Source organism: Mytilus californianus, unplaced genomic scaffold (assembly GCF_021869535.1).
Source record: "Mytilus californianus isolate M0D057914Y unplaced genomic scaffold, xbMytCali1.0.p SCAF_7, whole genome shotgun sequence".
NCBI classification, from domain to species: domain Eukaryota; kingdom Metazoa; phylum Mollusca; class Bivalvia; order Mytilida; family Mytilidae; genus Mytilus; species Mytilus californianus.
The window spans coordinates 94,869,836-94,895,268 of NW_026262723.1; the positions used below are offsets into that span (position 1 = coordinate 94,869,836).

Sequence of the window (25,433 nt, forward strand, 5' to 3'; positions counted from 1 at the left end):
AGGGTTCCGCGGAACCCAGTGTCTTGTCTACTTTTGCTGTTAATCGCAGGCTCAACAAAAATGAGGAAAAAAATTAATAAAAATATTCCTCTCTATACTATCTTTTGATTGTAAGTAGCTTCTGTCCAAGTTTGGTAAAAATCTAGGATAGTTTATGAATCTAATAAATGTTTTAAAAAACTGCAGACTGTATGTAATGTTAACTGGAAGAAAAACTAAGTCCATTTATAAGTAAAATACGGAAAAAATGGAATTTTTTTTTTACAAAATTTACTTTTGAATATTATCTTATGATCATAAACAAGCTTCTTTCCAAGTTTGGTAGAAATCCAGGATAGTTTATTAAAGAAATTTATTAAAATTTCAAAAACTTTAACCATAGAGTGAATATTTGTGGACGCCGCCGACGAAGACAACAACGACGACGCCGACGACGGAATGTAGGATCGCTATGTCTCGCTTTTTCGACAAAAGTTGAAGGCTTGACAAAAATGAAGCAATACAACTATGTGGATTTCTAGAGAGTGCCTTTATAGCCAGGCAATAAATTAATCCAAACTGATCAACAATGATATAAGAAATACATGAAGAACAATAAGCTATTCAGTATGCAATAACTGTAAACTGAAGGGTTTCCATGTCAGCTTTGGTTCATATTCTGAATCCGAATCATGTTTCAATGTGTGTCTGTAGATTTCTATTGTTGTTTGGTTAGTTATGCATTCATTATACTACTTCAATACACAGAGTGATGTGCGACAATGAGTGCATTGTAATAATTAGGGGCCTCGGTGGCCGAGTGGTCTAAGTAGTCGAACTACTGTATCACTAGCCAGTCAACACTGAGGTTGTGAGTACTAATCCTGCACAGGGCAGGTGCACTCGACTCCAATCTTAATTGACTAGGATTGTCAGTTTTCTTACCGAAGGTCTGTGGTTCTCTCTGGGCACTTTGGCTTCCTCCACCAATAAAAACTGACCGCCACGAAATAGCACAATAGTGTTGAAAGTGGTGTTAAACACCAATCAATCAATCAATCAATCAATCATTGTAATAATTCCGTTCTTAAAGGTTTAATGGTAAATTCTGAGCTATCATTACCAACATTTGTACAGATGGGTATGTCATTGGTATCAATCTGAAGACACTGGACGTTAAGCAACCAATAATCAATCAATCATCTGAAGAATAATTCACAAAATAAGACAGTTATTTAAATATGACCCAGATGCTAGGGTCATCAAAAGTGCACCATCTAAATATGATCTCTTCAAAATTGCAACAAATGGTTCAAGGTGCCTTGTGGACAATTTGCCTTTATAAAAAGAAAAAAAAAAAAATGCTTCAAAAACAAGATCGGTTTAATTACAAAATTATAAAACAATTTAAATAAATTAGTAACAATCAAATATAATTATAGAGATAAATGTTGAAATCACTTCAAACAAATATGACTAGCATACATTTACCCATGATTAAGTAGCCTGGAATGAACTCTACACAGATATGTTCACAAATTCAATCAACCTATATTTTGTGCAATTTTAAATTTTGATGCAAGAATATCATTTGTCAATGCCATGTTCTGCCTAATTTTTTCTTTTAATGTTGACTTTTGAAGCTTTCTTTTGTAAAAGTCTTTGAGCGAAGTTACTTTGAATTGATTTGTTTTTCCATGAAATGTTGTAATGGATCCACTTATTTCTTTCCAATTTCCAAAGTACTGAATACGATAAGTTCCTATCTGTTGGTCAGCAGGAATATCCCATGTAATGGTAACTTCACTTTCACCTAGCAACATGCTGGTTGAATGCCATTCAAATCTAAAAAATCAATATGTAAAAGTTAACTCAAGAAGAAATTAAAGTTTGTTTTTGATACATACACATGTCCCTCTTGTTCATAGACAAATTCCTCCAGTCTCAGCTACCTCTAGAAACAATCAGCCATGATTAAACTTTGAAATGTAAAACCATACCTATTATCAAGCAATTCTGTCAAGATACATTCTATCAAAATGTAAGCTGTAGATGGGTAGCTAAGATAAAACTTGCCTGAATCTACTGTTGACATTTTCTCAAAAGGACAATGGTGTAAGTTTTAAAAAGGCAGGTGTTGTACCTGAGATTTACATGTAGCGGGAAAGCTACTTTTTAAAAATTTTCCTCAACCATATCCGAGACTCGGGGGGGGGCCACTTACTATGTAATGAGTGGTAGGGATGAGCCGCTGGAATAGGTCACTATTTAATGCTCCATGATATATGAAAAGGGTGAGAAATTCAGATTAAATATATAAATAGGTTGATATTATCACTTGCTTGATTATATCATAAGTATATGAAACTAATCAGATATCAGTACTTATTTTTGATGCGGTTAAACCACAGTCGTAAATGCATCAGCTATTTGTCAAACCATTTAATCTCTATTTATTCCAATGTGTTATTTCCACTGATGCTAGTTATAGATGCTATAAATCCGATTATTTTGACATTTGCACCTAATTAACATTCAAAGGTTTGTATACATAAAACATAACAGTTATGAAAAGAAATTCCATAGTGTCTTAGGGAACGGCAATGTTACTTTTTATATATTTTATAGAAAGATATAAAAGGGGCAAATAAAGGAAAGTATTTAAGATGTGACGAATTTATGGGAAAAGCAAGGTGTGATTATTGTAACTGCTTTGCTTCTAAACATGAACGTGATGGTGAGCGGGACCAAACAAATTCTCTATACTAATGGACCAGAAAATGAAAAATATCCAAATATATCTATAGGTCTGTTTTTTGTTAATTGATATATGACAAGGAATATATTTTTGATATACAAAATATATGAAAAGGGTGGGGTACTCGATGTCTCAGCTGCTCACCCCTACCAATAAAAATATTGAAGTGCCGCCACCGCCCCCCCCCCCCCCCCCCCCCCTCAAAAGAGGTCAGTTATTTCTTTGTTATTTAACCTCTTAGCAGTGCCTATTCCTATTACTGATATATGGCCATTCTACATATCCTGAAGGAATGGAATGAAGAGAAGTAGACTACTGTATACAAGGATTAATAAACATAATCTCAAGCAATTAAAATGTAATTACTTTGTCGGCCATTGTCCATCTGTGTAAACAGTTGTCCAGTTTTGACCAGGACCTAACATGTCAACGGTCAGGAATGTGTTCTCCCACTGAAAATATAAAAAGGCAGTTTTATAAAAAAACAAATGATTGTATTAAATGAAACGTCCATGTTTTTTTGTGATAGTTCTACTGATTATATTTTGGGAATACAATATATACATATGATAAACCAAAAACTATTTTATTAGTGAAAAAATGTCAAAAGGTAAATATTTTTATAGTTGCATCATACCAAATCATGTCTCAATTACAGAGTGACAAGTAACAAAAATATAAGTACACATAGCTACAATGTTCATTAAAAGTAATACACAAAACAACCTGTGCACACATGTAAATGAATGGAAAGTGTACATCCCTTTATGCACAGAGACATTAATATATTATTGAAACCTAAAATTGTCATAACTATTTAGGGTTTTTGAAATACAAATAAAATGACTCTACCTTTCTGTCATTCCTTGGATTGGCTCCAATAAACTTAACCACAACTGAATCTCCCTGAAATAAAAATGGTGAAAAATCTGTTGTAACAACATTCTTATCAACTGTTGCATTTCTTCCATCAGAATTGTCATGAATTATGAGGGATAATGATGTAAATCAATCAAAAGCAAAATATATGGATATTTTTCAGTTTGTGAATGAAACTACAGTAATTACTCCTCAGGTCACTTTCATGATAAAAAATGTCTGTCTGGGTTAGGTACTCCTGACGGATGCTTGAATGGCTACGCCCAGTGTCATATGGTAGTTTTTATGCTCAATGAGTTAAAATTAAGAATTTTTGTGATATTTATAGAAGAATCAAATTCACATCTTATTCAAACCTTAAAATCTTGGTGAATATTTATACATGTATTTTAATGATATCAAAGTTGATAGTGTTAGATTTTGTCAGTTTTTATGGACTTTCCCTTAATGAATTTGCCATGAAGTTCGGTATTTTTGTTATACTGTTTTAAGACATTACACATATGTATCTTTTATTTGAACACAAAATTCACTATTTTGCACCACGTCATGTAAATACTGCATATGGTTCCTAATGGTATCCTTCTTTTGTGTTGAAATACAATGTGACAAATAAAGGTAGAATCTTCAGAATGAAGAAGTAATTAGATCTAGATAACTGCTTGCCTACAGGTTAACTTTAATATCTTTTCAACTTACTTGTTTGTATGAAGGTTTGGCATCAACCACAACATCACCATAATGTGAACCAAATGGTGCATGATCAAATACAACTGGCAAAAGAAATGACAGCTGTTTGTCTAACAGATTTGGAGGAACAGGTCCAGGTGACACAGGTGTTCCCTAAATGAAAGAGAGATGTCAGTTTTATTGCAGTAAGAGTCTTCTCTATTTAAGTGTTTCAGTTGTGGCTTTCAACAAGGAGTTGCACAAAATGTTGTGCATAGTATATATCCATTCTTTAATATGCAATGACAATAAATTCAAAGTATGTTCCAAAAGGAAGTGACTGCCTGGAAGATTTGAAAATTGCCTACACAGCACACCTCATCATAACAGAGTTCTACACCAAATATATAAAAGAACAGAGATCCCATGTCCCCCTCCTTGCACATATTTTATCTATCCAAGGTACAAGGGCAATAACTAAAAAAAAACACTTTTTTTTTGTTCTTTAAAACTTTTCATAAATATCTTAAGAGAAATGAAGGCTTCAGAGCAAATGAAATGCGATTTCTGTTATAATTAATATTTCCAAGGCACATAACTCTTTTAAAAATAATTGATCAGCACTGATTTTTCGAACTCGTCAAAGATATTTCTGATATAAACCTATGATATAAGTTTCATAAAATTCTGGCAAAATTTGTACACATGAGAGCGCTAACAATGCAATTTCCGTATAATCAAAATTTCCAAGGGCATCTCTCTTTTAAAAATAATTGATCGGCACTGATTTTCAAATTTATCAAAGACATTGATGATATAGACCTATAATATAAATTTCATAAAAATCTGGCAAGAATTGTACACATTAGAGTGCTCACAAGGCAATTTTCCATATTATTAATATTTCCAAGCATAACTCTTTTAAAAATAATTGATCGGCACTGATTTTCGAACTCATCAAAGACATTGCTGATATAAACCTAAGAATGACATTTAAGTTTCATAAAATTCTGGCAAGAATTTTTCACAAGAGAGCGCTAACAATGAAATTTTCCATATAATTAATGTTTCCAAGGGGCATTACTCTTTTAAAAATAATTGATCGGCACTGATTTTCAAATTTGTCAGACATTGCTGATATAAACCTATGATATAAGTTACATAAAAATCTGGCAAGAATTGTACACATGAGAGCGCTAACAATGCAATTTTCCATATAATTAATGTTTCCAAGGGGCATAACTCTTTTGAAAATAATTGATCAGCACTGATTTTCGAACTCATCCAAAATATTGCTGATATAAACCTATGATATAAGTTTCCTAAAAATCTGGCAAGAATTGTACACATGAAAGTGCTAAAAATGCGCGGGGGACAAAAATCCCATAATACAGAAGCTGGGTATCATGAAACAATAGTCCATGCTCAATGAGTATATATAATAAAAATTCAAAGTATCTTCAAAGAGGAATTGACTGCTCAGCAGATCTGAAAACTGCTTACACAATACAGCTCATCATTATAAAGTTCCATACTAAATATCAAATCATTCCATAATACTGCAGTCAGGATTCTACTTCATAAAAATTATCTCCCCATTACGCCACCTACTTATTTTTTCAATCGCGAAAAATGAAAGCCATTATAGAGATGACACACTGTCAATTTAGCTCTTGAAAACGAATAATTTATCCACATAGCATCATTACAATCCTTACACGACAGTTGTATTTTAAAAGACAAATGTATCTTCTAGGTCAGATGAACCCTACCAGACAGTCGTGTACACCTTTCAATCATTCCATGTACCAAATATACTTGACTATTGCTTATGGTATCTGAGAAGAGGATCATTCTATGGAAACTAAATATTGACCAGTGAACTATGAAAATGAGGTTAAGGATATGATACCTGCCAGATAGATATGTACGAGGGTCTGGATGGGGTCCTTTATTTTTGTCTTCTTAAAATTTTTGACCATTTTTCTTTATTCTCATATATCTCTATTTTTATTTCAGTATCCCATTATTCTCTATTCTTCATTATTTTGGTCTAATTTTCTCTATTCTTTATATTTTCTGCCCTTTATTCTGCACTTTTTGCCCATTATTCTCTATTCTGTTAACCCCATCAAGACCCTCATGTACACCTTACAATCATTCAATAAACCAAATATAGTTGACATATTGCTTATAGTATTTGAAAAACAGACCAAAACATAAAATCTTAACATTGACATTTGAACCATGAAAATGAGGTCAAGGTCAGATGAAACCTGGCCAACTGACATGTACACCTTACAATCATTCAATACACCACATATTTTTGACCTACTGCTTATAATATGAGAAATGGACTTAATCATGTAACCTTAACCTTGATCACTGATCTATTAAATGTGTTTGAGGTCAGGTGAACCCTGTCTGACAGAAATGTAGACCTTGCAATGAACCCATATACCAAATATAGTTATCCTATTCCTCACAATAAGTCAGAAATTCACATGACAAAAAAAACTAAAGAGACGTTGAAGCATGAAAATGAGGTCAATTCAATTTTGAACAAGTGACTGAGCTTAACTATTTGTGCTGATATTGAGAGCAGAGGGCCATAGAATAAAGGTGTAAAAACTATGGAGTTATCAAATGTATGCAAAGAACTAATTTTCAAAGAACTTATTGTGTGAAAAAAAGGGATTTTTTACCTCGAGAAGCCGCATCACAAAAGACTTTACAGGGTTTGCTAAATTACAGAAAAACCAATCTCACTTTATGCATCAAAAATTTAACCATATATGTAAAAATGTCTCAGCTTCAAAACTAGCCATCATACATATCCAAGTTTACGATATGAGCAGAGGAATTGAGGAAAAGGCTACCATTACTGCCTACCTGAAATAAATTGCGCATCTGTACCCATATATCAGATATTAACTTCGTTACATAAGGCATATGTATTCAAGGTATAAAGCATCCAGGCCTTTTACCCTCTGAAATATAAAGCTTTATAAACATAGTTTACACCATCCATCCCGTATTCTGTCACTATCATCACAGGCGAGACAAAAACTAACAGCCTGGTTTTCACTAACACAACCAACAAAAAACAATTATTACAGATGGCAACCAACAACAACCACCACTGGTATACTTGTAACTGGCTTTGAGACAGGCACATAGTTAAACATGTTTGAGAGTTTTTAACTATTTCCCTAACCTAGGGGGGGAGGGGGGGGGGTATGATAATTTATGAAGGACTAAGGTAAACATGATATAGGCTAGATCTCTTTTATATCTCATCTCCCTTGCAATAAAAACATAGGTATTCAAATGTGCAAGGATATTTCTAAAACTTGAAGGTAAATATTTAATTCTATAATTGAGTGAAATTACAAACCTTAGCCATGGCTTCAGCTAATATCTCAAATTGTTGTATATATGCCTCTAATGTGTGTGGACCAAAAATAGTAGATCCTGCTTCATATCTCTGTGCCTTGAAAATAAAGAAAAATACATATGATAGAGAGAACTTTATATAACTGTAACATCTTATTTTTCACTTGAATTGTGTGCGTTTTTATTTTATGGTTAGCAAGGTTATCAAATATTCTGTCTTAGAAAACCTGCAGCAAAATAACAAATTCATTTTTTAAGTAAAATTCTGTCAAGTTTCATTCAGACAATCCCAGAAGTTACATAATAGAAGACAAAAATAAGATAACTTTATCAAGATATAAACAGATGAAAAATAATGGCTAGTCCAGACATTTTGGAAAGGGTCAGCAACTAACATGTAAATAAAAGTATGACATACCTGATATTCTTCAAATGTTGCAACATAATCAGCATAGTCATTAGATAGTCCTGCAATAACTGGAATGGTATCTGCAGGGAACCCGTTCATAACTAGAGTCTAAAAAGACAAGTAGAACAAGGAATGTCGATATGAATAAATCAACACTATACCAAAAGACTAATAAATAACTATTCCATAATACACTTACTGTCATTGAATTTGGAGGATCTTTTTAGCGCACAACAGTTTAAGTTGTTTATTATACTGTTTTAAATAGTATATATATTTATGTACGTGGCGGATGAATTTTATCGTATGATAATTCTATTAATATACCAATAGAATTGTAACCGGTTTTAGGAATCTGAGTGTATTTAAATTTGAAGTTATCGATAAGGGCGTTGACCATTCGCATGTACACAAGTAGTTTTGTTAGATAAACTTAAGCACATATATATTCGAAAACAGTATTAAATACCTTTTGTAACATTTTTTGTTTGTCTTTTGTAGATTGTTGAGTGCAACATTTTTTAGTTTATTTAAACAGAGGACTAATTCTGTGGTGTGGACTTTATTTACACAATTATAAATCTATGTTATCATTTGATATACATGTATTGCAAATTGAATGTTTGATATATAAAAAGGAATGGTCATCGTGCCTGACAAGTTCTAAAACTAGTGTTTTAGTTATTTCTATTATGAATGAGATAAGATACAGATTGGTTCGAGTATACAGAAATTGTATAGTCTAGTACATAAATAATTTATGTTCGTTTGAACGAAGAGAATTTAGAAAATAATGAAGCATACAAAATATTTGAACTCTCCAGTTTATTGTTGACACATTGTAATAATACCAAAAAATTTGGCAATGTTTTTAAATATGTAACACAAAACTATTAACATACAATTAAAGAATCTTTGTGAGCAAACTTTACTGTCTTGATATTATTTTTTAATAGTAATCCTTTCAATTCTGAAGGTTATCAATCAAGAAATAATATACCTTTTTCACTGCATCTCTAGTTCTTCTGCCTGACATAGTACTGTAAACAAAAATGACAAACTCATAGGAATTCAACTTTCAACTGCAACAGTTTTATTATTATTATTTGTTGATTTCACTCACAGAACTCATTGTTTTTCACTTTTTGGCTTATTAACCTTTCATTTTTACCATTTATCTTTTTATAAAATTTTCCCACATATACATGAATATTGATTAATATCTTAAAGCTAGGATCTCACCAACTTATATTAAACTTAAAATTGATATTTCAAAAGGAATGAAAAAAATACATAACGAAAATTGGAACTTTTTTTGTAGATAAATATTTTCCAAACCTAGACTAAAACAATATATTTTAGACATTTTTAAGAAGAGTTCAAGCACTGTTACTATTAAACTCAGAAATATCTATCAGTCCTTAGACAATACTAATGCTTACACTGACGATGACAAGCTAAAATAAATTAAATATCGACAGCCAAAACAAAATAGTTTCATATGAACACAAGGAATACATTTTGTTTAACTACATTAAAAAATTCATAAGGGTTCCGCGGAACCCAGTGTCTCGCCTACTTTTGCTGTTGTCTATGTTTTCAGTGTGATAGGGGAATGCACATAATAGATTTACAGTTAATGAAATAAAACATTTGAAATGTATGAAAAAAGCTATGCTTGTAAAAAAGGAATACAGTATGCAATCAAATCTATAGATTTATAAAAGAGTTGAAACATAAATTTATTGAATGAACAAATGATAAAGAAAATAATTTTTACATTGCTTGATGATTTATCCTTAATTCAAAAGTCGCAGGCTCAACAAAAATGGGGAAACAATTATTAAAAATTTTCCTCTAGATACTATCTTTAGATTGTAAGAAGCTTCTGTCCAATTTGGTAAAAATCCAGGATGGTTTATGAATCCAATAAACATTTTAAAAACTTTAACTGCAGACTGTATGTAATGTTAACTGGAAGAAAAACTAAGTCCATTTATAAGTAATATATGGAAAAACAGGAAATAAATTTTTACAAAATTTCCTTCTATATAAAAGCTTTTGATCATAAACAAGCTTCTGTCCAAGTTTGGGAAAAATCCAGGATAGTTTAAGAAAGTTATTAAAATTTCAAAAACTTTAGGAACCACAGAGTGAATGTAATGTTAACTGGCAGAAAAACTAAGTCCATTTATAAGTAAAATACTGATAAACAGGATTTTTTTTTACAAAATTTACTTCTGGATACTATCTTATGATCATAAACAAGCTTCTGTCCAAGTTTGGTAGAAATCCAGGATATTTTAAGAAAGTTATTAAAATTTTTAAAACTTTAACCACAAAGTGAATGTAATGTTAACTGGCAGAAAAACTAAGTCCATTTATAAGTAAAATACAGATAAACAGGATTTTTTTTTACAAAATTTACTTCTGGATACTATCTTATGATCATAAACAAGCTTCTGTCCAAGTTTGGTAGAAATCCAGGATAGTTTAAGAAAGTTACTAAAATTTCAAAAACTTTAACCACAGAGTGAATATTTGCTCGACAATAACACATTTAACACAAGTTAGACAATCATCTTTAAGATGTAGATTGGAATTATAATACTGACTTGCTTGAAAGGAGATTATTATTATTGTACTTGTATTTATATGTTTTGACAATATCATAGCTAGTTAAGAAGGAAAAGGATGATAAAATGCCATTATGATGAATAAAGTATCTTTTGGATTTTCAAATATTTTGGCATCCAGCATCACTGAAGAGACATCTATTGTCAAAATGTGCATTTGGTGTATACAAATTGGTACAGATAATATTATTGACCGTCCCTTTTCTTCTGATTCACCTTTAAGTAATGGACTTCTTGAAGTGCTTTGGCTATAATGCAAAGAAGTTTTAAGTGTATGCTCTACTTCTTACGTAAATTCTGCTGGAACAGCAATTAAAGCTAATTGCCCTATCCTCAACAACTGAACATCTACAATTTCTGGTTCCCACATATATGGAGATGACATCTATTAATGATAAAGCAATACAAACATATTGATAGGGTAGAAGATTTGAATGTCTTAACATTGTACAGATCATCTATATCATTGTACACATTTTGATTTGGTCATTGTATCAAGTAATATAGACTGAAGACAAACTACTGTAAATTCAGAAATTATTGCGTGCATTTATTATTGCAATTTTGTTATTTTAGACTAAAATGCAATTTTAATTTTTGCGATATTGAGATTATTACCCTGTCGCAATTTGGTAATAATAAAAACATCGCAATAATTTCTGAATTTACAGTACATGTTTTTACGTCTCCAGTATCCAGTTATACTTCAGGTTTCATTTTCTTTCTGTTCTTACCATTCAGTATCTGATAATGTAAGAAATATTCCACAAAAGTAGCCAGTGTATATGGAAAAGGATTTTTAGAATGTTTGTTATTCCCTAATCTTAGTATGACCTTCGACCTAAGATGAATTTAGCTATTTTTTAGGTCTCTTATTGGTAATATAACTCTTCACATGTTTAGGTCTATACATCCTTGGCAAGGATCCAGAATATTTTTTTACACAATTTCGGTCATTTTGAGATAACTTAAAAGTTGGACCCTTTTTTCAAACTGTCGAAATTATTCACACTAGATTCATAGCATCAACGAACTTGTGTTGACTGTTTCATTGCATTTTCTTCATGAATTTTCTTACTGTTTTTCTAAAAACATACAGTTAAACAGTTAATGGAATGCAACAGTTTAAAATTGAAATGATTTTAATGACTCAAAATGGTAAATTTCTCAGACATTGTTAACGTTTCTTTCGATTCTGAAGATGAAATTAAAACAGGAAGTTTCACGATAATACTAAAGTACGAGTAATTCCGAATTCATTTCCGGGATTCATTCTGTTTATCAAATTGACTGGAAATTACAGGATTTTTAATTTTATTACCTTTAAATGTGTTTGAATATAACAGATAATAGTTGCATTCATTTAATTGAGCATGAAATCATTTTGCATTTTACAATTTAGTGTCTAATCTATTGAAGACAATTCCAGGTATGCATAGTAAATAAAGCACACATTAAAATCACTTTTTTCTACGTAAATTAAATCAAGTTTTAATTTCAAATCAGAATTGCCAATTGTCTTTGCTGAAAAGTAATTAAATAATGAAGAAAGTTGTCATAGAATTTTAATTACTTTATAATATCAGTTCTGAGCTTGTGATCACTGTTAGGTGTGAATTAAAAACACAGGTAAAAAGTGATTAGCAATCATTGGCCAAAATTTCCCAGAGGCATTAATATAGTTATTCGGAGGGCCCTCAGGATTATCATAATATACTGGAGTAGCATTTTTCTTACAGGAAAGGGATTACAAAACAAAAACAAGTGCAAAATGGTGATAAAGAAACCAGATCTCAATGAAATGGCCAAACTTATTTATGTGAAAAAAATTAATTTGTCCTAAATCACAATCTGACATTAAGGACAAATAGCTTTCAGTTTAGAACATGACTGGTAAATATGACCGTTTCGGGACCCTTGATCCTTGGTCATTAAAAAGTTTGGTTTGAGCATTCCTGATGAAGGTAAAACAGAAAAGTGTTTCAGATACAAAAAATTCATAAAAATGTTATTATTATTATTTTCCTTCACTTAGACTTTGACATTGGACACATTACTTGTTCTCATCTGAGACTAATAGAAGTATTAATCCTAGTTCTCACCTTTTCATACAAAACTGTAAGAACTATGGGCATAGCTCACAAATTAATACCTCTCTTTTGCAATGAAACGGCAAAGTCCATATATTCAAACTGAGATGTCTGGTATGCTACTTTTTCTCAATTTTTTAGTATCTAATATTATTGACTTAAGAATCTGACACTCTACCTGCCTTTCCTCTCCAATATAAAAAAGTTAAACTTTTAGTATCAGACATATTACTAGTTCTCACCTCTCCAGTATCCAGCAATATAGGTTTTGGTTTGTGACATGCTATTTGTTCAGTTGTTGGTGCTTTCAGGAAACTACTTATCAGGTTCCAGAATGGGTTGGTTGAGTTAGATCCTATGTGAGATACAAAGACATACATTTTTCAATATTAAATTACATTATTCTAAAATCTAAAAACCCATATTGCAATCATTTAACCATGAAACTATTGTTATAACATCTTGATGTAGTTTACATTGATATTGCATCTTATTCAAATCAAACTTCCTTAAACCTAAAACATGATAACCAAACTATGAACATTATATCCTACCATAACATTTATTGTGTGGTTCACATCTTTCAGTCTAGTCTTTGATGAAATTTACTAAAATAATGTATATCTTCTTTCGAGAGAACAAATCTACTAACAGACCAAATCACATATCAACTGCTTACACAGACCAAATAACATATCAACTGCTTACACACGGGACAGAAAAAATACACACAATACAAAGCAATTTATTGAAATTATGTATAAAAACAACTTGCTGCTGTGTGATCAATTTTAATAAGAATACTTTTGACCTTGAGAGCTTCTTATTGCAATTAAGTAAATGGTAGTCATCTTAACATTTTTTAATAAACAAGTCTTCACTTTAACGATTTTCTTGAAATCTGCTGCATGTTTTTACCTTGTTCAAAATTAAATGCCCCAGGTCCATCAGTAGTTCCTGCAGCAAAGCTGTATCCCATGGCAGGTTTACAGGTTTTTACCTGTTATAAAAACAACAGACAAATATTATAGTTTAGTTACTTGGGCATGTTTAATGTTCTAAAATTATCACAAAACATTTCATAATATATATTCTATTTATATATATTTACTTCTATTATGTGATTCCCTACTCATGCAGAGTTATGTTTTATTTTACAGTATTAAAATAGGCACATAAATAAGATGAATTAGAAGAAAAGTACCATGACTGTTACTGTCACCATTATAAATGGTGGTAAATGGGTGTTTTCTTGAAATCCATTTTCAAATAGTAGTACATGCTTTATGCTGAAAAAATTCACTGTTCAAGCCCTCAAATCATGACATTACAAGCACTTACCACCATCTTAATAATACTGTGTTATTCATGGGATACCAATTTGTTGTGGATTTTGTGTGTATAGATTAACTATGAATTTAAATAGTCAAGGAAATACACATTTACTATACCTTTGTATGCAAACTTTAGCAAAAACCATGAAAACAACATTCACAAAAATACATTTTTTTCCCTCAATCCATGAAAGTTGGTATCCAAGAAAATAAATGAAGCCACAGTAATAGTTATATATATATCTTTTGTAATATTTGACCACAAGGCGCCGCAGTAATAGTTATATATATCTTTTGTAATATTTGACCACAAGGCAAAAAGTCTGATACTCTCTTAATTATTTTTTTCAGATTTTTTGTATATTGTCCTCTATATTGATTCTGTCTTCAACATATTAATTCCTTTTCTTTTGCAGTATTTCACTTAAAGTAAATCATTACATTTTTTATTTGTTGATGCTAAGCTTACTATTATGTACCAGTTAGGTAACTGTAAATACATTTGTATTGAGAAATAGTATTGACTAAATCATAAATAAATTTCATACATGTGTATAACCTTTTTAAGACATGTTTTCAAGAAACAGGAAGTAAATTATTGAGAAACCGAAAACATGTCATACAGTATTGCATAACCAGATGAAGCTTTGTGTCATATATCAAGAAGCTACGACTTGTAGTTGCTGCAATAAAATTGAGACAAAAATTTGTTAGACGGACACCCAGTATACCCCTTTTTTGAGCAGAGGTATAATAAGCATATCAGTTTTTGTAGTATTAAAATATTGTCATCAAATTCTTAGTATATGAACCTACAATTAATTGACAAGCTAATAGTTTACAATTTTTTTTTTTCAACTTTGAATATTTACATACCTAAGTTGTAGCATTAAGCTGCACCTCAACTTTTGACATATCTACATAAGAATGGTGGAAATCTACTAAAACTTTGAATATTTACATACCTTAGTTGTAGCATTAAGCTGCACCTCAACTTTTGTCATATCTACATAAGAATGGCGGAAATCTACTGGACCTGTCAACATTGTTTTGGCGGAATTATATAGTTCCTGTAAAAATGAGTCATAATAAAAACTATTTGTATATTTATTCAAGCAAAAAATGTAACCAGACATATTTTGATTGTTCCTAGAATTTAATTTCACACATTTAAAGATTACCTCATATTGCAATATAGAAAAAGTGAATTGGATTATCTCCCCTGTTACATGTAGGACAAAGTTTATATTTCCTTTAGGCACATTCTCCAGTAGTGTTCTACAACTGTGTAAAGTGTCATCAATATCTGTCCAGCCATTTAGGAGAAGTTCTGCTTATGAGAGATAATTATCACATATTGCAATAATGAAGTAGGTAAATTTGATTATGTCCAATTTAGCAAGTACGATCTTGATTATATTCTTTTGTGTACATCCTCAGTTAGTGTTCTATAACTGTGTAAAATTTCATTGATATCTGTCTAGATGTATTTCGAACTTGATCTGTGTTTTGTGGTAATAAGCATTGTGTATAAGTTTTATAACATTTGGTTGAGGCAAACTAAAGTTATAGAAAGGAAACCAATTTTGGGGACTTTTACAGACTGACAGGACGGACAAGGGTAACACTTCATGCCCCTGACGCCTAGCAGCGGGGGCATAATTATTACTAGTAATTGAGTCTTTTTATAATATGCTCTGCACCTAAAGCTAAAGCTAATAGACAGATATCTTTAACATTACTCTGTGACTGGTGAATTTTTATAGTCCAATTAAACAGACAGTATTACAATAATTGACAAAAATGGGGTCATCGGACTCGTTTTCTTGCTACATAATAAAATAGTTAGATTCACAACACATTCTATTATAAAAATTATTTTATCTGAGTTATCTCACCTTATATCTGAGTTATCTCCCCTAATGTGGCAAAGTTAAAAAAATGAATCAAACAAAAATATTCTCTTTTTTGTAAAAAACAGCCATAAATATGATAAAACGCATAATTTTCTATATTAACATGAACAGTCTTACACATGAATTACATACTACTCTCAAAATTTGCAAATTTCGTCAAAGATCTAGACTGATTGTTATCTGCTATTTCAAAATCAAAGATGGAGGAAGACACCCCAGCTACCTTAATCAATAAACAAGTGAAAACTTAGTCAACAATCTTACCAATGCCTTTTTATATTGGTTTTCTGCAATGATTTTTGTACTGTCAAACATATCTTTTCCTGGTCCAAAAGCTACACACATTTCATTCTGAAATGTTTTATATAATGTTATCATAGAGAAATAGTTAAAATATTATTTAAAATGTTGCTATTTTAAGATTCTTTGAAGACATGTTTTAAAAGAATCTTAATAAGAAAATGTACAATAAACACCAATTAAAACATGTTAAAATGAGAAAATGAAATGAAAAATGAGACACTTACCCTGCCATTACATGTACTGTGTGGTGAATCACATGGTTTCCCTGTATCTAAACACCTGGGACCAGCTGTATTTGGAGAAACATCACCTTCATTAGCTTGAGCAAAAGCAGCAACAAATTTACCCTTTTCCTGTATTAAAATAAGAAGAATTATGAATTGAGGAAATGAAACATTTAAAACTTACAGCACTGAGCATTTAATTTTTAACTCAACCTAAATTTCAATAAAACTGGGCAAGACATTAAAATATTGTATATGGGATAATAATAGTAGGGGAGGTTTGTCATGGGCTTAATTCAGGCTAAAATAAAATATAACAAAATCAGAAGATAATAGCTGCACTATCAGAAGCAACATACAGTGTTATGCCATATTAAGTCGATCAAAAGACATTTTACAATAATACTTTTCTATCCAAATGCATCACTACAAGTAATTTATTTTTTAAAATACTATATGTGTGATTCAAAATTTTTATATGGAACAGTACATCAGATTTTTGTTTTTGTTTAGTATTTTAAGCAGTGTTTTGTGGACTTCTTTGTGCTTTTTTTTGTCAGTTTATCTTCAACTGAGTTTTGAATGTCTCCTTGGTATCTTTTGACTCTTTCTCACTTCTTGTGTGATTTCTCGGTAGCATGCTCATTTCAAGTGCAGCAGGCAGTGGGGTCAATATTCATAAAAAATTGCTTGGAATCAAAATAATGTGTAATGGATGAGGAGACCTGTGCTCCTGCAGGTTCTTACTATGTGAGCATTTTAAAAATTAAAAACAAATTCACCATGTCGGCTAAGTGCAAAGAAGGTTTCTAATTCATCCCTACATAAATTTTATGGATGCCATCATGAGTGGGTGGACCGTTATGGAATATCTGTTTAACAGATGACGACGGATATTTTCTAATTGTCGTAACTAAAATCCTGTCCCCTTTTCCCTGACCGAATTAAACTTATCACCAGGTTTGTACTCACATGAGCAACAAATCGGGTGCCATATGTAGAGCAGGATCTGCTCACCCTTTCGGTGCACCCGAGATCTGCTCCCAGTTTCTAGTGGGGTTAGTGTTGCTCAGTCTATAGTTTTTCTATGTTGTGTTTTGTGTACTGTTGTTTGTCTGTTGGTCTTTTTCTTTTTAGCCATGGCGCTGTCAGTTTATTTTTTGACTTATGAGTTTGAATTTCCCTTTGGTATCTTTAGCCTCTTTTTTAGAAGCATATATTTGAGTTTAAAGCTTACATGTCTGTCTTTAAACTTCCATCCATATAATATATTTCTTGAGTAAATATCGGAAAAAGTAATTAATTGTAATGGAGCTTATAATTCTATTTCTAACCAATGATGGGAAGGCTCCTCCATTCTTGTTCATCTCAAACAGTTGTTCTGCATATCCTTTGTTATCACTGCTGATTAAATGGTTTGTGTTATTCATACTCGTACAATGAACTGCAAACCAACTAAAAAATAAACAAGAATGTGTCCATAGTACATAGATGCCCCACTCGCACTATCATTTTAAATGTTCAGTGGACCGTGAAATTGGGGTCAAAACTCTAATTGTAATTAAAATTAGAAAGAAAATATCATAGGGAACATGTGTACTAAGTTTCAAGTTGATTGGACTTCAACTTCATCAAAAACTACCTTGACCAAAAACTTTAACCTGAAGCAGGACGGACGAACGAACCGATGGACAGACCAGAAAACATAATGCCTCTACTACTATAGTAGGTGGGGCATAAAAAATAAATAATTAAATATTTGCTATAACAACAAATATCTGTTCAGTGTAAATGAATAATATTCATAAGACCAGCACATGATATCATTAAGAATGTTGAGTATAAAATTGTGGTTTACCCTTATTACCTTTGATGTCAAAACTTACCAGAGTAAACTATTCAGATAAATATCTGATATAAATGCAATACTCATTTAAAATCTTACTATTTTGTATAAAATGATTATCAGTAACAGTAACTCCTTTTTTGCAAATATAAATGCAAATAAACAGTGTGTGATATGAACAATACTGCCATGACGTAGTGAAATGTCCCCTGCCGCTATGTAAATGATGAATAAAATTTATCTGTATTACCTTATCATTCCGATGTCCTTCTCTTCAGCATCAACCAGCTTTAGTACAGTCATGTTCTTATCTACATCATACTTGTATCTGAAAGAAATGTTTTCCAATCAGCAATAAAATGCTTCGCTGGGCGCAGCTTGATACGACCGCAGAGGTCGAACCCTGAACAGTTGGGGCAAGTATGGACACAACATTCAAGCTTGATACAGCTCTGAATTTGGATTGTGATTAAATATTTGACACAGCATAGGTTTCTGACACAGAAAGAATGTGGTCTAAGAACTTCAATTTTTTTAATTTACCTATTATGGTCCAATGTCCAAAATCAAAATACATGGTTAGATTCAGCATATCAAAGAACCCCATATATTCAATTTTTGTTGAAATCAAACAAAGTTTAATTTTGGACCCCAACTTGGACAAACTTGAAAACTGGTCCCATAATCAAAAATCTAAACACATGTTTAGATTCAGCATATCAAAGTACCCGAAGAATTCAATTTTTGTTAAAATCAAACTAAGTTTAATTTTGGACCCTTTGGACCTTAATGTAGACAAATTTAAAAAACGGGTACCTAAATTAAAAATCTAAAAACACAGTTAGATTTGGCATATCAAAGAACCCCAATAATTCAATTTTTGATGAAATCAAACAAAGTTTAATTTTGGACCCTTTTGACCTCAATATGAACCAATTTGATAGCGGGCCCACAAATAAAAAATCTAAATACATGGTAAGATTCAGCATATCAAAGAACCCCATATATTCAATTTTTGTTGAAATCAAGCAAAGTTTAATTTTGGACCCCAATTTGGACCAACTTGAAAACTGGGCCAAAAATCTAAAATCTAAATACATGTTTAGATTCAGCATATCAAAGAACCCCATATATTCAATTTTTGTTGAAATCAAACAAAGTTTAATTTTGGACCCCAACTTGGACCAACTTGAAAACTGGGCCCATAATCAAAAATCTAAACACATGTTTAGATTCAGCATATCAAAGAACCCTAAGAATTCAATTTTTGTTAAAATCAAACTAAGTTTAATTTTGGACCCTTTGGACCTTAATGTAGACAAATTTAAAAAACGGGACCCAAAATTAAAAATCTAAATACACGGTTAGATTCGGCATATCAAAGAACCCCAATAATTCAATTTTTGATGAAATCAAACAAAGTTTAATTTTGGACCCTTTGGACCTCAATGTGGACCAATTTAAAAACGGGGCCCAAAATCCAAAAACTTAATACACGGTTAGATTCAGCATATTAAAGAACCCCAAGAATTCAAGAATAAAACCCCATTGAAATTGATCAAGAAATAAGCAATTTATACGAAGTATCTTCTTTTGCACAATACTGTGCAATTGAATATTTCTTGCTATTGCGCAATACTGTACAATTGACAATTTCTTGCTATTGCGCAATATTGTGCTATTGGATATTTCTTGCTATTGCGCAATACTGTTAAATTAAAGATTTCTTGCTATTGCGCAATACTGTGCAATTGAAGATTTCTTGCTATTGTGCAATACTGTGCAATTGAAAATTTCTTGCTATTGCACAATACTTATTATATAATAATTTACACATCCTGTTTGGTGTGTATCTCCTACCATATCATTATTATTTGCTTTTAAATATAAATCAGAAATAACCAACTTAAAATGGAAAATTTTAAAAGAAAAAAAAAAGGAAAAAAAGAAAAAAAAAAAAAAAAACCCCCCCCCCCCCCCAATTTTTTGAACCCCCTTATGATTCATCACCCCCAAACTCAATCCCAGCCTTCCCTTTGTGGTATGGTACCTTGCAGTACAATTTCAGAGAGATCCATACACTTGAACACAAGTTATTGTCTGGAAACTAGAAAAATGCTTATTTTTGGCCCCTTTTTGGCCCCCAATTCCTAAAATTTTGAGGCAATTACCCCCAAACTCAATTCCAGCTTTCCCTTTGTGATATGGAACCTTGTAGTACAATTTCAGAAATATCCAAACACTTACACACAAGTTATTGTCATGAAACTAGAAAAATGCTTGTTTTTTGCCCCTTTTTTGGCCCCTAATTCCTAAAATTTTGAGGCAATTACCCCCAAAATCAATTACAGCCTTCCCTTTGTGATATGGAACCTTGTGGTACAATGTCAGAGAGATCCATACACTTACACACAAGTTATTGTCTGAAAGTTACAAAAATGCTTATTTTTGGCCCCTTTTTGGCCCCTAATTCCTTAACTGTTGGTACCATAACCCCCAAAATCAATCCCAACCTTCCTTTTGTGGTATTGAACCTTATGGTGAAATTTCATGGAGATCCATTCACTTAAACTAAAGTTAGAGTGCGAAAACCAATGTGTCTTCGGACGACGCCGGACGACGACGACGACGACGACGACGACAACGACGACGACGACGACGACGCCAACGTCATACCAATATACGACCAAAAAATTTTTAATTTTTGCGGTCGTATAAAAATTTATACAGAACTCCAACATACCTAGACCCACTAATATTTTCATATAATAAAACAGACATGTTTACAGCAACCTAATATAATTTTTAAAACCAAACCTGTGGATTATGTTTCAGAAATCACAAATTTGTTATCAACTGTATCTTTAGAAATATGATTGCTACATATATGTTATTCTATATTCAGATGCAGTTTAATGAATTCTAAATTCAAACAAAATTTCCTAAAAATCAAAAATATCAGTTAATTAAAGAATATTCAGTTAGCAAGCTCAAAGTTATATGATTCAGGACAGTAAAATTGTCAAGAACAAATCTACTCTTTTTTTGTATGACCTTGACCTTAGACAAAATGAATTGAAAATCAATAGGGATCTTCCTCTTCAATCTCTTACTATATGTGATCATCTATCCAAGGTTGTATTCCCATATAATATATCCTAAAACCAATTTTCCAATTAAACGGAGAATGTGTCCATGGGACACAGATGATGCCCCACTTGCATATAACGTTATAAAGAGGCATAACTCGAGAACGGTAATTGTGACGACACCCAAATTCGACCTTAATCTGTGGTAATAAGCATTGTGTATAAGTTTAATAACATTTGGTTCAGGAAAACTAAAAGTTAGAGAACAGAAACCATTTTTGGGATGTATGTACAGACGGACAAGGGTAACACTTAATGCCCCCTCCGATGAAAGCGGGGGCATAAAAAAACAATTTGAGTTGTAAAATCCAGTAACCAAAATGACTGACTAACTGATGGGTGAAAAATTATATACCCCCCTTCTGAATACTTCGCAGGGAGGGGTATACTTATGTATATGTTGCTTTAATGTTCATTTGAACTCAGTGAAACACCAACTAGACCTGTTTTGATGGTGTTAGCTAGCAACTAATCAAAATTTAAAAAGAGTTTGATAAGACTCAATGAAAGGGCAAAAACTTTTGTGTACCAGTAAAAATCTGTTACGATGTAGACCTCTTCATTACCTGGCTCTTTCTTCTGGTGGGTTGTACAAATAAGATGTAGGACTCCTGTTTATATTACTCTCCAACAATTCTCCACTGTTTACATAGATATTGCCTGGCTTCTGGTTATTGTGAGCCCTTTCTATACTCTAATAAATGTAAAATCAACTCTTTGAAAAATTAAGCATATAAATATCTTAAATAATTCCTACTAAACCTTAGCAAAACAGTCCTGGATAAACAATAAATGGCAAATGTAAAATGTAACGGCCATTGTTAAAATGCTACAGTTGACCTTGAACACTTCAACTTATTGATTTTTCACCAAAGAACCAAGGCTTCCAAAACGGTCATATTTGCCGGATAAATATAAATTTATCTGACATTGTCCGACTGGGCCAAGCATGAAACGGACATGCTATGTGGGTTTGCCATTTCAACGTTCATGTTATTTAAAAAAAATCAACCATTTTAACTTGACCTTGTGTCTTAATCAGCCACACTTTTCCCGTCAGAAATGTGACAGTACTCTATAAACAAGCCCTACTTTAATCCCCTCTCATTGTAATCAAGGTTTATTAAGTGTCTAACAGGTGAGATTAACCTGTGATCACCTGTGTCGGGGAAACTATTTGTACCGGACATCAATCAATCTTTTTGGAAGTTATTTTTTTATTTAAATTAAAAACATTCCTGGTTCAAATTAAACTACTTTTCAGCAAAATAGATTTAGACTATCAGAAAAACTTATTTAAAACAATAAGATCATAATTTACAAGCAACATGTAAACTATTTTGTACCAGACATTGATCGCTCTATTTATTCCAAAGTCATTTTTTTTAAATTTCAGCGGTTTGCATCTTATCAATTTACTGTAGTCAAAAAGATTTAATTATCAGAAATACGTATATGAACATAATTTGAGGAAAAATTTTAAAAGGTAGTAATAAAGGTTGTACCGGTAAGTGAAAAATTGTCAGAACCACGTTGTTTCAACTAGTACACGATATGTGGTTTAATTAAGCATGTGAATTTTTCAAAAATGCTAAAATTATCATTGATACCTTTATCTAACATTCATTTCAAGTATTTTCCTGAAGAAATTATGTGGAAAGAGGTACTTAATCTCAATGGTGCTTTGAAAACGTACACGGATTTTACGTATCCGCCTCTGGTCCATGTTTTATCATTGTCAAGTCAACATCCTGTATTAGAAAAAGGTGCTTTTTAAAATCAAAAGCGAAGTTGTTGACAGCATAATTTTCCTCAAATAAAGAGTCTAAGGCAGATATTAGTATGCTGATGTTGCACACTTCGAATGATGCACTGTCAATTGATCAGTTTAGGTCAGAACATCGAATTTATAACAAAAGTCAAGTTTAAAATCGTTTTTGTGTCAATCACTGTTTATATGATGCCCAACTGATTAAAATCTTGCCTTTTGTTACAAAATCTTAAGGGATTGAAATCGGGATAAGACAAAAAATGTCCGGCTGTCTCAAAGACAAAGAACTAATAAAAATGTCTTTATTCCAACATCATTACAGGAAAATGTTTTGTGTACAATAAAACGTTTTTTTGATGATGTGTATGCTTCATCACAGAAATGGACAGAATCATTTTTACAATTATATGTATTAGTTTTATCACATTACTACAAAATTGGTTTAAAAATTAATCTTGACATATCATATATATAAAGGTAATAATTTCATGATTATCTTATTGATGTCCACTGTCTTGAGCAAATAATTTACAGTAATGAACATCTGTTTTTAATCAACCTACCATAACAATTCCTTCTACCAAAGCATCAAAAGTCTCTTTGACAAAACCAAGAGATGTAATATCATAAAGAAGATATTGATGGAATCCACCCGGTCCAGAATGCGTGTGCGTTCCACTGATACATACATTCCTTTCAGTATATAAGTTACCATACTTAGATTTTAATCGTTTTATTATCTGAAATAAACAAAATTACAATAAATATAAAATATGTACTAGCAAAAAAAAATGAAAATAACTTAATGTAAATGCACTATAATTTCTATGTAATCTTTAAATATGAAATGAATGTTTGTCCAAAAAAATTAATGTTATGGATGTTAAAAATATGAGCTATACATGATTAAATCATACACTGACGCAAACTTTTCTAAAGCATACAAACAAAAAGATACTTTTTCTATCTTAAAGTCAATGGAAGGCTACAGTTATAACAGGAAGAATCGCTTTAGTTTCCAAACTGAAGCATGATACTTGTTCTAGCCAACAGATTGATAGACAGAACAAGAGACATCAAAGAAGTTCTGAGGGAGAAATTGATGCATAAACTTAAACTTGAAGTATCTGGAGTCTCTCAGAACATGCAGAATGAAACCAAACTCACAGCAGATTCACCTTTTATTTTCAATAGTTATGATCAAATATATTGAAACACTTTCTCCAAATCTGGTCTAGAAGCCTGTCTTGCCTGATACACCAATTAGCAACATTTTGTCCTTAAACAAATGTCAACACTAGAGATAAATAAATGTGGATAGTGTCCACATTTGGACACAGATGATGCCCCCGCTTGCATATCATATAGTTATAAAGGCACATAACTGAAGAACGGTAAAAGTGAAGCTACCCAAATTTGAACTTGATCTGAGTTTTGTGGTAATAAGCATTGTGTGTAAGTCACATAACATTTGGTTGAGGCTAACTTAAGTAGAGAACAGACAGAAACTAAAAATTCAGCAATTTTTCTATAATTTGTAAACACGCATAACTCTAGAACAGTTGTGTAGAAGTTTTATAACATTTGCTTGAGACAAACTAAAGTTAAGAGAACGGAAACGAAAAATTCAGCAATTTTTATGTTTATAAAGGGACATAACTCAAGAATGGTAAAAGGGTCGCCACCAAATTTCGTACTTAATCTGTATTATGTAGTAATAAGCATTGTGTATAAGTTTCATAACATTTGGTTGAGGCAAACTAAAGTAAGAAAACGGAAACAAAAAATTTGTACTTGACCTTAGTTTTGTGGTAATGAATATTGTGTATAGGTTTCATGATGTTTGGTTGGGGTAAACTTAAGTTACAGAATGGAAACTAAAAATTTTGCAATCTTTCGATTTAGAAAGGGGCATAACTCAATAATGGTTAAAGTGACACCACCCAAATTCAACTTGATCTGTGTTTTATCAGTGGAAGTCAAAATTAAACATTGCATTGTATAAAGCATTGATTGTGGTTGATTCAACTATAATCATGGACAAAGGAAGATAACTCCAATTTTAAAAATTACT

At 31.7% G+C, this 25,433-nt stretch overlaps 1 protein-coding gene across 1 annotated transcript in view; it reads right to left on the minus strand.

Moving 5' to 3' along the window:
• Positions 1-1,344: 1,344 nt before the first annotated feature.
• LOC127709264 (uncharacterized) overlaps positions 1,345-25,433 on the minus strand; it is a 34,371-nt gene continuing 10,282 nt past the window's right edge. Inside the window, exons 3-19 of the mRNA XM_052214692.1 lie at positions 23,923-24,099; positions 22,155-22,282; positions 18,690-18,767; positions 17,928-18,048; positions 16,594-16,722; positions 16,331-16,417; positions 15,116-15,220; positions 13,735-13,816; positions 13,059-13,171; positions 11,017-11,111; positions 9,091-9,130; positions 8,100-8,198; positions 7,683-7,778; positions 4,316-4,459; positions 3,590-3,643; positions 3,104-3,189; positions 1,345-1,824 (exon numbers count right to left, since the gene is read on the minus strand). Coding sequence (XP_052070652.1) covers positions 1,524-1,824; positions 3,104-3,189; positions 3,590-3,643; positions 4,316-4,459; positions 7,683-7,778; positions 8,100-8,198; positions 9,091-9,130; positions 11,017-11,111; positions 13,059-13,171; positions 13,735-13,816; positions 15,116-15,220; positions 16,331-16,417; positions 16,594-16,722; positions 17,928-18,048; positions 18,690-18,767; positions 22,155-22,282; positions 23,923-24,099 — 1,935 coding nt within the window. The 3' untranslated portion in view covers positions 1,345-1,523. The remainder of the gene's footprint in view (positions 1,825-3,103; positions 3,190-3,589; positions 3,644-4,315; positions 4,460-7,682; positions 7,779-8,099; positions 8,199-9,090; positions 9,131-11,016; positions 11,112-13,058; positions 13,172-13,734; positions 13,817-15,115; positions 15,221-16,330; positions 16,418-16,593; positions 16,723-17,927; positions 18,049-18,689; positions 18,768-22,154; positions 22,283-23,922; positions 24,100-25,433) is intronic.